At 35.6% G+C, this 16,552-nt stretch overlaps 1 protein-coding gene across 1 annotated transcript in view; it reads right to left on the reverse strand.

Annotated features, from left to right (window-relative positions):
* KNTC1 (kinetochore associated 1) overlaps positions 1-15,323 on the reverse strand; it is a 41,755-nt gene extending 26,432 nt beyond the window's left edge. Inside the window, exons 1-27 of the mRNA XM_010582155.1 lie at positions 14,957-15,323; positions 14,471-14,608; positions 14,241-14,361; positions 13,713-13,828; positions 13,304-13,376; positions 12,599-12,676; positions 12,035-12,069; positions 11,689-11,799; positions 10,693-10,786; positions 10,286-10,338; positions 9,894-10,006; positions 9,125-9,179; positions 8,392-8,490; positions 7,270-7,313; positions 7,091-7,156; positions 6,916-6,991; positions 6,122-6,247; positions 5,939-6,028; positions 5,321-5,386; positions 4,769-4,830; positions 4,215-4,326; positions 2,743-2,886; positions 2,477-2,533; positions 2,293-2,394; positions 1,040-1,156; positions 401-544; positions 5-103 (exon numbers count right to left, since the gene is read on the reverse strand). Coding sequence (XP_010580457.1) covers positions 5-103; positions 401-544; positions 1,040-1,156; positions 2,293-2,394; positions 2,477-2,533; positions 2,743-2,886; positions 4,215-4,326; positions 4,769-4,830; positions 5,321-5,386; positions 5,939-6,028; positions 6,122-6,247; positions 6,916-6,991; positions 7,091-7,156; positions 7,270-7,313; positions 8,392-8,490; positions 9,125-9,179; positions 9,894-10,006; positions 10,286-10,338; positions 10,693-10,786; positions 11,689-11,799; positions 12,035-12,069; positions 12,599-12,676; positions 13,304-13,376; positions 13,713-13,828; positions 14,241-14,361; positions 14,471-14,608; positions 14,957-15,172 — 2,607 coding nt within the window. The 5' untranslated portion in view covers positions 15,173-15,323. The remainder of the gene's footprint in view (positions 1-4; positions 104-400; positions 545-1,039; positions 1,157-2,292; positions 2,395-2,476; positions 2,534-2,742; positions 2,887-4,214; positions 4,327-4,768; positions 4,831-5,320; positions 5,387-5,938; positions 6,029-6,121; positions 6,248-6,915; positions 6,992-7,090; positions 7,157-7,269; positions 7,314-8,391; positions 8,491-9,124; positions 9,180-9,893; positions 10,007-10,285; positions 10,339-10,692; positions 10,787-11,688; positions 11,800-12,034; positions 12,070-12,598; positions 12,677-13,303; positions 13,377-13,712; positions 13,829-14,240; positions 14,362-14,470; positions 14,609-14,956) is intronic.
* Positions 15,324-16,552: the final 1,229 nt, after the last annotated feature.

The raw sequence follows: 16,552 nt of genomic DNA on the forward strand, positions 1-16,552 counted from the left end.
TTACATCTGTATCAGAGATACAGCCAATGACAGCTATTGCCTTTGCCTCCCATGCAGTTTCAAATACTGAAGCTGGCCGCGTACGACAACGTTCTAGCAAATCCTGTATATTTTGGTAAAGATTATAAGGATATTTGAATTCAGAAAAGATAGGAATATTTTACAATATAAACAAAAATTAGAAGTTTTTTGGACATTAAGGCACAGATTTAGCTATCTTCCCTTGTATCTGTTAATGCCTTATTACTGAAATAGTACCTATCAATAAGTTCATTGACAGGAGTAAGCTAATCTGAAAGCCTGTCCTAAAATTCAAGTGTAAATAAAAATGGTCATCAGATTTGTATTCTGCTTACTCATGTTTAAATAGCTTTCTTCAAAAGAAAGAAAATATGAATACCTTTATATACTGTAGAAGAAGTTCATCCTTTTGTAGATTATGTTCACACAGGTAGGGTTTTATAAACTTCTCCAAAATGGACGGGACAAGCTCTGGTGCCAAAATTTTATCAAACATGCGAAACACAATAGTAGTTGCATTTTCCTGGGCAGCAAGTAGAACAATGCCATGTTAGAACATCACACATGTTAGTACCGAACCTTTACGTCTCTAATACATAATTCAACGTCCAGTGTCCATTGAAATCAATTGAATGATTTCAAGAACTAGCATCCTTTTTTAGCTCAAATAAAAGCTTTCTTTTACAAAGCCCCTTATTGTTCAGTTGTACTTCTAATTTTTCTGTTGCTAATGGTTGCTCCACAATATACGATCTATAATGAATGGGAAATCATGGAGTTTAAGCCATACCTTCTCATAGTTTCTTGTCACATTATATATTTATACCCACGGTTCAAACAAAATTTATAACAAACACAACATATCAAATAGTCTTAGCAGCTTATGAACACAAGTTCAACCAACCAATCCATCAGGATTCCTCTATTGTCTGACTTTAAATTGCATGCTACGAGATCTTTCTCCTTCTCAGAAGAATTTACTACTCAAAAGCACTTTTTGAAGTGTCTGCAGAATTACCTTTTCAAAATCACAGAGTGCCAGCCTGCAGCTGTATTTTCTGTACAGCGTTATCAGTTCTTGTAAATCATTTACCAGCTTCTTTAACCTATGTACCTCTTCACAGTCATCACATCTCTGAAACAGTGTTTAGAAGTGAAACATTAGAAGACTTGCTATAATCTTCAACACCATTAAGTGCCATCATAAACAGGAAGAAAACAAATCATTCTCCACACCTCTGGTATAAAACAAGAGTAGTTGACTTATAATGCAGCAAAGAAGATTCTGGTAAGATATTAGGAAAAGATTCTTTCTAAATATTAAGACAGCGATGCACTAGTAGAGCCTGCACAGGGAAGAGGGGTGAGCATTTCATTCACCAAAAGTCTTAAGGACAGGTAAGACAAACAGCTAGGAACAAGGTACCTACAGCCAACATGTTATTTGAAGTCAGAACCCTATTTTTCATGTGATTTTCCAAGAAACTTCACAAACAATTTTTGATGCCTTGCAACTTGAAGTTTTTATAAATATATATATGCTGAACTGTTACCTTTATATGGTATACAACAAAGAAAATCAAGTACATGTTGAAAGTGGGACTTAACAGAGTAAATTTCTCTTCTTTCCATTATGCACTTTGAATGTGGGATTCAGAAGTTTAAGACAGCAGATCTAACACAAAATGTCAATGTTTCCAATTTTTTAAATGCACAGCTGGTTAGCTTTGAGCTTTATCTTTCTCCACTTTCATACTACCACCACTTTTATAGATGCCAGTATAGCTAGGATATATAACATACATAATTTATTTGTGTTCGCACAAATCCAGTATTCATAACCTTACAGCTAGCTGATTTTTAATACCTCTTTTCTCCAGGCCTTAACACATGGTAAATTGCAATTAATTTCCAAAAATTTTGACAGAGATGAGACATGTTTCTAATTTAAGTTCATAAGGAGTATCTTTACTGAAATTTAAGTGTTTTGTAGTGCTCAGGTTGATTTGTGTACTACAGAATATTCAAGAATATTATTCATATTTAGACTATTAATACATCTGTTAAAGGCTATTAATATTTCACTGACTTTTTTTTTTTTTTTTAACTCTTTAAACACAAGATTGGAATTCAGTTCCTTCCTTTCATGGAATTAAGTCAATCTTCACCAAAACCAAAAGTGACCTAGTTATTATCCATTCCAAGTCTAGCACAGAGCATATATTCTGAAGTCTCTTAGTAGCAAATCCTTATATTTGCTACATTTCTTACCAAAGGAGTCCACTGGCCAAAAGTTGTCAGTCCCATTTCACCTTGATTTTTACTTGTAAAAAAAATCTCTGCCATTTGGAGTCCATTTTCTGGCCAATTTGCCTGTCCAAAACAATTGATATTAACAAACTGTATTATACATATAGAAATACAAGACATGCAGCGTTTCTGCAGTGTGACTTACCTTATCAGTTAATTCAAGGTTTCGAGAACATTGTTCCAGCCATTTTGCTAATATTTTCTGAAAAAAATACAGTTATAAGTAGAGTTATGATATCTATCAAAGCAAAATTTGCCATTAGAAATTTGTTTTATAAGAAATTATTTAAAATATAAACTGCAGGGAAAGGAGCTGCTTTAAAAGACAGAGGAACAAGGTTCTGACATTAAAAAATAAAAGCCTGTAGGTCTGACTATAAAATTATTTTAACCTGAGAACATTAGTCTTACCTGTCCCTTTGGCACAACTCTTCTTATGAAAGGGATCACAACATTTCTAAGCCACAAACATAGTTCCTTCAAAGGAACAGCAAAATGGATGGCATTAAGCAAGTTCTCCAGCATTTTCTCATCAAAGCTGCTTTCAAAATCTGGCTAAAATATTAAAACAGAACAATTACAGATATATGGAGTATATGTTTATCTGATACTTTGTAAAGCTGTTTCACTAATAGGAAGAAGCAACAGATCTCACAAATACAAAGAGAAAATCTCAGTAATCATGGACAGGAATTTAAAAAAAAAAAATATATAGCCCTGTTCAGAAAAAACAGAGGTTGGTCTTCTTAAACAAGACCTAACTGAAGCAATTTCTTTGCAAATTACGGTGGCAGGATCATGTCCTATTACTTTAGGACTTGCTCTGTAGTTCTGTCTTATTAAGAAAGAAAACAACAGACATGGACCTGAAATTCCTGCACTAATGAATATAATAGCCCATAGCCATTACTATGAATGTGTCATTCGGAGTAAGGAGTCTATATGATCATTTTTAAAGGATTTTAAGCTAGCCAGCAAATGTCCAATTAAAAATTCTGAGAGCTGTGCTTGCAAGAAAGTGAATGGAATATGATAACCACCACAGAATAAATCAAAGAATTGTCATCCTTCAGACCTAGAAATATGCATTCTGACATCAGAAATACCGGTTTATTCCTAAATCAAAAGTTCAGCCTCCTAAGGAGCTAGGTGAAGAGGTAATCATTGTGATAATAGATGAGATTCTGGCATAGACCTTTGCTTCTTTGAGGAGCTTTTGGCTGGGATTGAGTTAATTTTCTTTCTGTTAGCTGGTATAGCATTATGTTTTGGATTTAGTATGAGAATAACATTGATAACAGACTGATGTCTTGAGTTGTTGCTAAGCAGTGTTTATACTAAGTCAAGGATTTTTCAGCTTCTCATGCCCAGCCAGCAAGAAGACTGGAGGGGCACAAGAAGTTGGGAGGTGACACAGCCAGGACAGCTGGCCAAAGCGGTGTTCCATACCATATGATGTCATGCCCAGTATATAAACTGGGGGGAGTTGGCTGGGGGGGAGTGGATCGCTGTTCAAGAACTAACTGGGCATTGGTCAGCAAGCGGTGAGCAAAATGCATCACTTGTTTTGTATATTCCAATTCTTTTATTTTATTTTTATTATTGTTATTATTATCATTAATTATTTTCTTCCTTTCTGTCCTATTAAACTGTTCTTATCTCAAACCATGAGGTTTTGGGTTTTTTTTCCCCGATTCTCTCCCCCATCCCACTGGGTGGGGGGAAGTGAGCGAGCGGCTGCGTGGTGCTTAGTTGCTGGCTGGGGTTAAACCATGACAAGCTGTTTCGTAACCATATTGGTCTAATTCTGTTCAATAAGGCTGGAAAATTTAAGAGACTTAACATCCTCCACAAATACCAAAGAGATGTCTATGCCATCTCACCTGGTGCCTAAGCCAGAGGTACTGTGCACAAGATAAATTTCCTTCTTCTAGCTGAAAAAGGATATTCTTGAAAATGTCTTCATTATTCAAGAATTCTGTCCAAGCAATACCACTAGAAGTGAGAGGAGGAAAAGAAATTCCATTATTGTTATATGTCAATATTAAAGAAGTTGGGGAGGAGAACCTGAAATCTTTTATGGCTAGTACTATATGGTGTAAGAGACAACAGTAGTGGTAGATTGTGTGTGCATAAAATCACACCCCCCTTCTATAGACATTAAACAAACAAAAAATCTATACAAAGTAGCGCATGTGCAACAGATAACATATGTTTTCAACATAAAGGATGACTCAGCCTCTTTGCATTCTCCCTTCTCCACAGTAGAGTATGGGAAACTTCAGGAAGAGAAGGAAGGGTTCAAAGTTTAATGAACTCAAATTTAACAAAAAAAACCAACCAACCAACCAAACAAAAAAATCTTAATTTCAATGGCACATCCTTAACCATTACAATTAAATTTACTTTAAATCTTAATGAACAAACAGAAACAAACCTGAATTTCTCTAGTCCAAAAGCTCCATAAAAAGTTGTAAGCCTTGCCTGAGCTCTCAATACCTAAATGCAGACAAGAAATTTAAGGTCAATATCTGGCTTAACAAACAGTGATATTACATGGTCAGAATAACCACCACAAAGAGGAAGAATGGAGGAAAACAAAGACCTTTCAAAAATTTCAGCTAATTACATGTGTAAGTTTGTTTAATAAAGCATTAATGAAAAATTTCAATTGTGTAAGCACTTTACACTGAGTCTCCTTGAAGGCAGATGAGGCCTGTCCAGTATACAACAGGACTAAATAAGAAACAAAATTAAATACTTAAAAGCACTTAAGAAAGCTTCTTCCTTCAATTTCTGGAGCATCTGAAAATGAATCTTTCTATGACTGAAGGAATCACTTATTTCTGAAACGTGTCATTACTGTGGTCCTCTTTCATACTATAAAATATAATCTTGTTTAAAAAGTTCAACAGTAGTACAGTTTTTAAAACTCTAAATCATAATTGTTTATCATATGATACTACAGGGCCAAGAAGTTTGTCCTCACCTCGGTTATGGATACCGGAGCCCCATCAGATGGTGGAGCAATGGTTCTATCATCTTTCTTCAAGATCTGAAACAAATGCATGAAATGGTTTGGCTGACAACTCAGTACATGCAGAACATGCCAGGCAGTACTATGAATTTAATAAAGACATGAGCAAAAACTTAGTATGTCTATAAACTAGAGTCTTTATTTTAAATGTTAGACTCTGATTGGATTTCTATATGCATGCAGGATCAGATTGATAATATGTGTATCTCTGATTCTGTTTGATAAGGCAGGAAAGACTAAAATAATTAAGAAAAAAAAAGGCAACATTTTGAGCTTTTAGTTCTAAAAATTGATATTTAAAAGGTACTTAAAAAGACTACTACTCAAAACTAAAGCCTGATTTCTAGTGTGAAAATAAAACTGTAAGCCTTTTTTTGTCCTTAAGCAATAGACAGAACGAGGTTGGAACAAGCCTTGCTTCTTCTTCATGTTTGGTAACATACAATTTATAATGCATTTACTTTTTGAATGACTGTAACTCATTTGAAGATATCCCCCCTCTCAAGTTGTACAGAACCATGTAATAGGAATGGATGAGTATAAGCAATTTAAACAAATAAAACACCTTACTCTGACTTTAGCGTGGTTCAACATTTCTTGAGTGGTTTCATACAGTGGCCATGGAGCATTTATGCAGTAATCCACAACAAATTGGCTATCCTGTTTGCATAAGGAAACAACTGAAATGAATTCCAAGGTCCTTTATAATTTGAATTACTTTATTAGAGAAAGAGAGTAGAAATAAAAACTTACCTGAATTTTTTGCAAATTTTCTTTGGCTTCATTCACAAGATCCAACCAGACTTCGTGACCATAACTCCCAACAGAAGCTGAAGCTAGCTTCTCTAAAATAGTGTTTGCTTTCACTTTGTATACAAGCTATTTAAAAAAAACCAAACACAGTTTTCAGTTTGATGCAATTAAGTTTTAAGTAGACAGTCTTGAACTGACGACTCTACACTTTTGTTCACAATGTTTTTGAGATAAAGTGTGTCCATGTACACTGAATGATTTAAATACAGAAATGGATTACCAATTAGCCCCTAACAATTGTGGTATCATTTTATCTCACCAGCTAAGCCTGTTTTTTTTATTTACAAAAAAAACCCCAACAAAACAAAAAAAAAAGCAGAGGGAATATTCAAATTGCATTACTTGAATAAATCAGTTAATGAAGACAGACTACGTGTTAATAAATGCAAGTGAATTCTCTTTTTTTTTTTTTAGCAGCACTGTTTCCTGCTAATTAAAGGGACAAAGATGCCTTCTCCTGATCCAGCAGCGCTTATTTTGATCAGAAGTTGTACTTCTGCACCACTTCTCATTGCAAGGCTTGTTAGTTATTGTAAATAAAAACATAGCTCACCATGTAGTAGTCTAATTTTGAATCAGCTTTCAAGTATAGCGAGTTGCTTTGTAAGGTAACTTTCTACTATATTTGTAATATTTTTAATACTTTCTGTTGGACTATAGGCCAAGAACCTTATGAGTAAGATCAGTTATACTAATTAATCTCCAAATGTATTTATCCAGAATGGACAACTTACCTCAACATCTAGTCCAAACTGAATAGCAAAATTCTCTGCTTCGGTGAATTTGTGTTTGTGAAGTAAGCGACTTAGTCTAGGGGTGAAATAAAGTAAAGTATACTACTTCAATAGAAGTGCCAAACCACAGATAAAAAAAAAAAAAAAAGAAATAGTGTTTAATGGAAACTAGTACCTATTTTCCGGCAAGGCTTCGGTTAAACTTCTCATCACAACAATAGAAACTGGGCCTTCAGAGGGTCTGAGGTTGAGAGGGAACTATGTGAGTTTATCAACTATGAAGCAACTATATGTAAAAGTAATCTGCCATTTTTATATAATAATGATCTAGTAAGAAACAAAATGTTATCTTACATCTGATGTTTTTCATGAATTCCTTCCAAGAAGTATATTGTATCCTGTAGCATGCAATAACAAAAATCATTAGGTCGTAAGGGAAATCAGTCATAAGAAAAGACAACAGTAATGCATTAAGTGTTTCTTCATCTAGAAACAAACGACTGCTTTTCTCTCAGATAAGTTTGGGTTTTTTAAATGCTTACCATGTTATTTCCTGGATAGTTTCCACAGCCTAAAATTTCTGAGAGCCTTAACTGAACAGACTGAAACCACTCTGCTACCCCAGTTGAATTACCATCAGTACACCCTCCATATGAGTGAATCATCTTCTCAAAACTACACTCTCATTTTGTCATAAGCAGGTCATACTGCTTCACATCTTCACATCTTTTAGAATCTGATCTCTGTGCTACATTCCACACAGGCAATATATGCCTTGGCATTTCCCACCTTGACTTTATCATCTCAGATGACAAAGGGATATATTAGCCATCATTTTCTCCACTGTGTAGCTGCATATATGATCTTTTCTGCCAAGTGCTTCATACAAGGCAAGCAATTTCATCAGCTTTGCATTTTATTGCATATCAGATCCAGAGCTTACTACATTCACTTTCACAATTCCAATGAAGAGCTACCGCTTAGACTTCTGACTTGGTATCCTCTCACACACACACTCCACTTCACCAGTCTTTACAACACTCCTAATTCATAAAGTTCTCACTCTCTTTTTGACCTTTTATTAAAGTCTTTATAAGGAAGCAGTTTAAACAGTAGAAGTAATTCTCTCATCTAAACTTAAATAAATCCCAAATAAATCCAGAGCCTTTTTCTGTGCTAAGAGAACTTAAAAATTCATACAGCTTTTAGCTGTAACAGCAGCAAAACCAACTGGCAGTAGTATAAAACACTGCAATAGACCTGGGCCTGGAATTAAACTGTTCAGTCTGCTATATATCGTATCTTTTTCTCCCTCCTTTGGGAACATAATTTAATCTTTCTTCGTACAGTTCCTGCACAGTTTCTAGCACAAATCACTTCTAATCTAACAAGAATAACACAGTACCCTCTTTAATAATTATACCCATTAAGACAACTGTATTTCTTCAAACAACAACAACAAAAATCTAAACATACTGTGCCAATACCACTTTGAACAAGTGAAGAAACAATAGATACTTCCAAAGAATAGAGCGGTTGCATAGTGGGCAATGCAAAAACCATTAGACTTCTCATCTATAAAAAAAGGGGAAAACAAACAAACAAGTCAGAATTTTTTTTGCTTCATACACTGGTGATAGAATGATGTTTGCAGAATCATTTCTGGATTCTTATGGAGTTAGATGAAAGACACTATTTTCATAAGTTTTTATGTAAAAGCAGATCTCTACAATTTGAGAAAGTTTAATGAAGCTTTAGATGTTGCCTCTATATGTAGACAGGTTTCATTTAAAAAAATTGTATAATGTTCATCCTGGCATTCCATTTCAGTTAACTCCACTGACTGTACATGGAGCAGATACTGGTCTAAAGAAATCTGTGAAGGTATGTAAGACATTCGTAAATTTTGCTGCTCTCCACTATCTGCCAATCATTAAAAAAAAAGCAAACAAACAAACCCCAAACAATCCATAAAAAACCCAAACGGCAGGGCAGCTTGCCCTGGTCACCACCGTAAGACATTGCAGTAGTCCCCCACTCGCTATATTCTAATATATAGATGGTCACATTTTAGTTTTGGCTTTGAACTCCTGAGAATTCTGTCTGCTCCAAAAATTTAGCCATCTCTTTTCTTTTCTTTTTTTCCCCCCTTTTTCTGTGAGTGACTACATAACAATTGAAGAACAGAACACAGATAAAATGATTATACCTCTTTGTTATCTGGTATTGTCATGACTATCAGTTTAACATTGGCAAGTCCTTGCCTACAGAACAAGAAAGAGAAACAAGAAAGCAAATATACTGTATAAATTCTATGTTAGAACTGTAAAATATTCTTGCTTCTGAGTTTCAGAACACTGGTTTTCCATGGAAACTGGTACATTTTAAAACCCTACAGTGCACCCAAAAATAACAAGTGTTTTAGCATGTAGAGGACATACATTTAACTTCTGATGTTTTTAAGCTTTTCAAATGGATCTGATTATTATTTTTTTTAAACTGGCACAGAGCAATGGAAAGAGCCAAGAGTCTTGCCTTCTAATCTTAATTGCCATTAATTCTTTTGCATTTTAACCAATACATGCATCTCCAGATTTTGGCTTCTCCATCTGCAGAATGAAGATCTTACTATTTACCTATCCGAAAGCCAGACTAGATCTTTTATAACATCAGACTTGTAAGCCATACTATACACCTTATTTTAGACCAGCATTTCCTAAATGATACAGGTTACATGCAAGATTCCTTAGCAGTAACAACAGATAAACCAAGAGAAAGCAGAAAGCACCAAGATTTTCTTTTCTACAATACAGAGATAAGGATACCTACAGTCCAATTATTTTGTCCTACTGACTAGAAAGATTTCAACAAAGGTTCTAAAATTCACTACCACAGAAAATCAAATGTTTGTAGCATATTTCTTGTAATGATAGAGAACATTTCACTTTTCAGAATTGGTGCTATAACTCTTTACTTACCATATGACTGGAGAAGAATCTGACTCTGTACTTAGAAGAAATTCTTCAATATGTATTAAAGGCCAATCCCAAATTAGAGTAAGAGAATAAACATCCCACATGCTTAAAACATTCTAGATTAAAAAAAAAAAAAAAATCAGATCTGGATTTCATATTGTCTTCGTAGAAGACATTTTTTGTCTTTTTTTTTGAGCAGAATTTTAACACATTCCATAGCCTAAATAATGACTAGGAGTAGAACAAAAAATCCACAGCAAGATCAAGATCCTCTGTAAATATAACCATATTTATTTTACAGAAACATTTTTTAAAGCTATTGCTGTAAAAAATATTTTTATAAGCTGGTTCAAGAGCATTGTAAAATGAAGACTAAACCAAATCATTACACATACCTCTGTATCTAAAACAAACAGCAGATTGTCAAGAACTTGAAGTTTCACTGCATCTAAAAAAATATCCATAGTCACATATAATCTATTATTTTTCTTCAGAAATTTATTTGAAGCAAAAACTTATTAAAATGTGCAACCAAGCATTGGAAACCTACAGGTGTTTAAAATCATGGAACTTCCTAGGACTGTGAAAAGTTCAGCTTAAACAGAATTGTGATTTGCGTATCTAAGTTAAACTCAACAACTTTGAAGCATACATTTTGGCTTTACCTTTACAAGAAGTGTTCCATTTGGTATATGTGTATTTACCAAAAACAATGAAATAACTGAAAATGTCTTAGTATTTTCTGCAATTAAATATGAATTCTACACTTGTCTATAAAAAGAAAAAAACCCCTCTTCTTTACCTTTGATAAGACTTGAATCAGCAAAACTTCGAACAGACACCAGGTTATTGGTAGTGTCTACCTCCCATTTGGAGAGTACATAATCGCCTTTACCCTATTAGTAAAGGCAAAGTAAAATAGGGTTATACATTAGAAATCTGGCCATTGACAGATGTGCTTCTTCAGCTGATCTTTAACTTATAAACACACTTGCAAAGCTGCAAAACAAACTTTATTCCCAGTGAATGTTGATATTCAGAAAAAGACCTTTTTTTTTTTTTTTTAATTTAGCCTTTTTTCTTTCTCATTTCAAGACTGGCCTTTACTACAGTAACTGTTACAGTCACCTTCCCTAAACATTTTTGGCTTTTCTAAAAACATGCCATATTGCAAAACATCCACTTTCCATTCTCATAGAACATAAAACCTGAATGAAACATACACTGAACCTACTGAGAAAAATTGCATTGCATTCAACAGGCTTCAGTCAATGAACTCAGAAAACTTGTTTCTAGTCCAAAATAACATTTCAAAATATGTCTATATTTTTATTTTTTTATTAGTTCCTGTACTTAATTCATGCTTTGTTGAATTGGGACCTTAATTGTTACTTTGGCAAGCTTCTGCTGAATGTGAACCTGATTAGAAGACTCTTGCCAACTTCGGCTTTGTCTCTGAGCTCAAGGATAGGACTATTGATAGACTAGCCTGTACAGGCTAGGAACCACAGTGGATTTACTAAGGTCATGCAACCAGGGTGAAAATATTTTTCCCCCATGCATCATAACAGAGCAAGTTCTGAAATCACAACAGTTATTTCCTTACAACAAAAGCTATGGACAGACTGCACAACTGATAACCTTTAAATTTACAGTGAAGGAAATGAAAGACAAAAAGTCTTAGTGCAAAAAGTTTATTACCTCCTTTTTAACCAGCTAGAGATAAATTTTGTTGCAGATCAAAAAACACCATCTCTGATCACATAATAATTGTTATGAACACATTCCTAGTACTTACCCCAATTATCAAATGGATTTTGTTCACTGAATTACTTATCACAAAATTCTGACAGCCGAGGCTGTGATACTCTTCTGTGGAAATGAAAGCTGTCTTTATCTGTCCTTGTAACTTGTGGTGTGGAAGATGAAGGGAAAGCAAACAAAAGGGGAAGAAAAAAAGTTGTTTATACAATCAGTGGATAAAACCTTGAACTGCTCACTTCTCCATGTACAGAAAAAGTAATAAATCACAATTATGAGTTGTAATAATAACCTGGTAAGTAGTCAATGAAATGTACAGAGCAAAGTTTTGTTACAAGGTTTGCACTTAACACATATGTTACAAGTTAGCAGGTATTTCTTACTTTCTTTGCCGTAATCATATCCATCTTGTCAATTGCTAGATTAAAAAAATAAATAAATAAATAAATAAAATCAGTGTTAAATAAACTTTTTCAAAATTGAAAAAAGTCACTAAACATCATATAGGATAGTTTAATCCTAACGTGACTATGCCAAAAAACACTTTAGTCAGGATCTTTAACAGGGTCTATTTCTATTGATCACAGTATTCAGTTACAGAAAACTAATAACTATACTTATACAGCATTAAAAATTTAAATTATTCCCAATATTCTTCAGTACAGTTAAGACTGATTATAGCTTAAAATCCTGCTTCCATAGTATTCAGTACTCTCTCTAAAGCAGTGACTCAGAGAAACATAAGATAGAGGAATTATTGGAAGAATAAAAAATAATTTTATTACGGAACTAGTTATATATCAGTTTCCCTTGAAAAACAAACTAAGATTATACAGAAAATCCCAACTCAATATCTTATTCCCATTAGTAAGATGCAAGGAAAAACTTTTTTAATACAGCTTTTCCTGTTCAAATGGAAATCCCCAGTGGTTTGTAGATCATCCTACCTTCCTGTGTTTTAGCAAGTGGGAGACACATAATGCAGAAGAATCCATTGCTTGTGAGAATGAACATATGATAAACACCTAAAAAAAAAAATCCAATACAAATATTTAAAACTTAAGTATTCAATAATCATCAAAAGACTACTTGCTTATGAACAGGACAGTGAAATAACGGACAAAAAAAAAAAATCTGACCAATATATTAGACTATTTTTAAACTAAAATTTGTCACCTTCAACAAAGAGTAGAATAAGTTTGTACATCTTAGAGTTTTGTTTGAAATTATGATTTTTATATGCATCCATCAGACTGCAAATTCTGTTTTCATGGCAAAACTGCATTTAAATACATTGTGACAGAACAAGACTGGGAGCTTATGGAAGAACAAGAACTACTAAAAACTGAAGTCTGATAGAAGAAGGAGAAGGAATCCTTCCTTTTTGAGCATTTTCATATGTTTAGCACAGTCTCAAAAGAAAGAGGTATTGAGTTCTGAATGTTTGTTGTTTTCTATGACATTTGTAAAAGTAATTAATGAGCTAAATATCTTCACAGGAAAGCATTAAGAAAAGTGCATTTAATGTGTACAATGCAAAGTAAAGCTGTATCTGATTATTTATTTTGTAGTCTCTTTCCCTGAGTGACAGTAAAGGGGAACAAAATCACAAAAATTGAGACAAGGAAGAAAAAATAACATCAAGTTCTTACCTGCATCTGCATTATCTTTTTCAATAAAGAGATTTAAGTAAGTCTTTTCACTTGAAGATTTTTCAAACAAAATCTAAAACAGAATCAACATAAAGACTATTAGACTATTATTTTGTATTTTATTTGGGAAAAAAAAAAAAAGAAATACTGATCATCAATTCAAACTTTAAACTTTTTTCTTTCATGAAGAGCTAGTTCTTGTGTATACATGCCATTCCTAAATATATTTTGCTTCTTCGTTACATATGGGAACAAAAGTGTCCCTTTAATCTGTTTGTGTGTTCAAACTAGAAGATGTGTTCAAAACACAAGAATGTTTCTACTTTGATGTTTGAAAGAAAGAAAACAACTCAAGAAATTCTGAGAGCAAAAGGTTTTCAGCAAAATTAGAATAGAAAATTTACTGTACCTTGGTTAGCAAGGTTTGTTTTGTTGGTATGTGAATAAGATGGAAATTGCCACTTCTCTCACCGACCACAAGAAATTGTTTTTCTTGACACATACCAACTACATCCACATTAGTATCTGAAAAGTTCCAAGGCAAAATGTCAAATATTAAGACTTGCTTTTTATTACTAGGCATTCATATTTGAAACACAGGAATTGGACAATACAGTGTCCCAGATTTCTTCAAAATTATTTCTTTTGATTATTCAAAAGTAGAGGAAAGGGCATACAGGGAGCGATTTTGGTATCCATTATTCCCATTCCAGTGAAAAGTTAGCGAGCATTCTAATTAAACTGTACAGAAATACTTAGTTAATTGCATAAAGAATCAGCAATTACTTTTTATTACTTAGGTATTTATTATAATACTTCCTTTTATAGGCTAGTTAGATATGCAAGATACTTGCTATTATTTTCCTATGCAAACCTAACATATATATTTTAAGAGTCAGTTTTAACTTCCAGTGGGATTCCAAAGGAACGAACTTACCAAACTGAATGTGCATCTGAAGAGACTGCCCAGTACTGTCAAGTAGTGCCACCGATCTGTCAACAACAATAATACTGCCATCCCTCGAGTTGCATGCATACAACTGCGGATTAACGGAGACCTAGGAAGAAAAAGGTTGTTATATATAATAACTGAGACACTTTAGAACATATGATAAAGAAGCTCTGGTAATTATTAAGAAAAAGAACAACAGCTTTGATGAATTCTACCTTTTCTGAAGATGTGATTTGAAGTAACGTATCCACTTGGTACAATGCAGTTCCACATTCATGTCCTAAACCTACAGGGAGCTGCTCACTCCCCGTGTCATCATTCGCAAGAAGTTCAATATCATTCCACATGTTTACCTATGATAAACATTTAAGGAACATGCTGTAAGGCAGAGAGCTTTAAAAATGTTACATGACCACACACAAATTACTGATTTTATTATTCTATCATGATTCTGCGTCTAGGAGGAAGGGTAGTACAGTAAGCCTTCCGAAGGCAAATCGCGTGTTTAGGAAAGACAAAGTTAAGTCGCAGGAGCAACGAGCCTTCCAGCTGATGTCCCCAGCGGGCCTGACCGAACGCAGCTGGGCGAGGACAGGTTTCGCTCCCCAGACTGAAGGAAACGCAGTGCCACAGAGCCCTCCCCGCCACGCAGCGGACACCGCTGCCCACAAGGACCGCGAGCCGTCCTCCCATCTCCTCACCGCAGCCCCGCGGGCCTGTGACAAACCATTACCGCATTTCGTCAGCCGCTTCAGGCTTTCAAATTGGCGGGAACCCTGGCTAACGCTACGGGTCGCAGCGTAGGCCAAACTTCCTCCGAACGCGAACCGCACCGTTGCTAAGACACCCCCTAATCCTTCTCCGCCCCCAGGATGCACCGCGGCTCCCTGGCTCCCTGTCGCCTTCCCCCGCCCCATGGTTACATCCGGGCGCCTGAAGGGAGAGGGAGGGCGGGGCGTGTCGCCTCGCCTCGGTTCGCGAGCGCTACGGCCGCGGCTGCTGAGGGAGGTTGAGCTCCTTGTGAGGAGTCGTTGAAGGGGAGCGGCGTCCCGGACGTTCGGTCATGGCGGTAAGCGGTGTTCGCTGCTGGGATATTTGGAGGGAGCCGAATTGGGAAGGGGGCTGCCGCGGGGCGGGAGGGAAGAGCGTGTGAGATGGGGAGGGCTGGGTCGGGAAGCCGTGTGCGCGGAGAGACAAAATGGCGCCCGCCGCTCCTTCGCTTGCCGGCGCCATGATGGGCCTCGGGCAGGGGGTGGCCGCTTTTCACCCATTACTTCTCTCCCTGTTTCCAGAAGTTTCTGTTTCATTTCTCTGGGCTTGGAGAGGAGCGATGAGGCCTTGTGACCGAGGCCTTATCATTTCCTGGCCGGGGAGAGAAGTGTTGTGGTTACAGGAACAGGCGTTTCTCAGAGGGACTGGGGTGCAGGTTCCCTGGGACGGGAGAAGAGGGGATCGATTTGGCGGTTGGGCCATGCTCAGTTTTCGTTCATGTAGCTTTCCCTATCCTATTATTTTTCTTTGTGTTTGATCACAGGCCTGCTATTTTCAGCATCTTATTGCACTCAGTGATTAATTATTTGCCCTCATCCTCCTTTTTTTATGGTTACTATGGATAGGAAACGCCTGTGCTGTAGTTATCACTGTCCTTTATGTTCCAAGAGTGTAGCTTTATTTTTTGTTAGAATTTGTGTGGCTTGGTAATATATAAAGGTGTTTGTTCCGTAATTGAGTTGAAGAACCAATAAGAGTAGTTATCAAACCCAATGCGGTTAATTTTTTTTCAAAAGTTATTAAAGTCTCGAGTGAAAAAAAAAACAAACCCAAACGAACCAGACTCTAAAGCGATAAAACTTTTCAAAGTTGACTTAAGTACTTTGTGGTGTTTAATCTAGTATTTTAAGTTCTTGTCTTGAAAGTTTGACCAGTGGTGAAACAGAACAAAAGGGCTGTAAACTTCCGGAGCAAATGAATCTTTTTTTTTTTATTTTAATGATGTATTTTCGGTTTATCTAATTTAACTTGTTAAGAATAGGGTATTTTTTTCTGTAAGAGGACTTAAAGACTTATGGACTTGTAGTTTTGCACCTAGATTATAGGCACTCTTTTTGAGGTTCCTCTGAAGCAGTAGGTGAGGGGCTTGTTCAATGAAACAGCCTGTGGCCAATCCCACATGTACTTTAAGAACTGAGAACAGTCTCATTGGAGTCTGTTAGCCTTTTTTTGCCGTAGTTTTTGTAGAGCTGAGAGATTTCTCTAAGGTGCAGTGCACAAAGGCATTGATGAACAGCCTTGTGTAT

The sequence above is a fragment of the Haliaeetus leucocephalus genome, unplaced genomic scaffold, assembly GCF_000737465.1.
Source record: "Haliaeetus leucocephalus isolate CR32 unplaced genomic scaffold, Haliaeetus_leucocephalus-4.0 Scaffold840, whole genome shotgun sequence".
NCBI classification, from domain to species: domain Eukaryota; kingdom Metazoa; phylum Chordata; class Aves; order Accipitriformes; family Accipitridae; genus Haliaeetus; species Haliaeetus leucocephalus.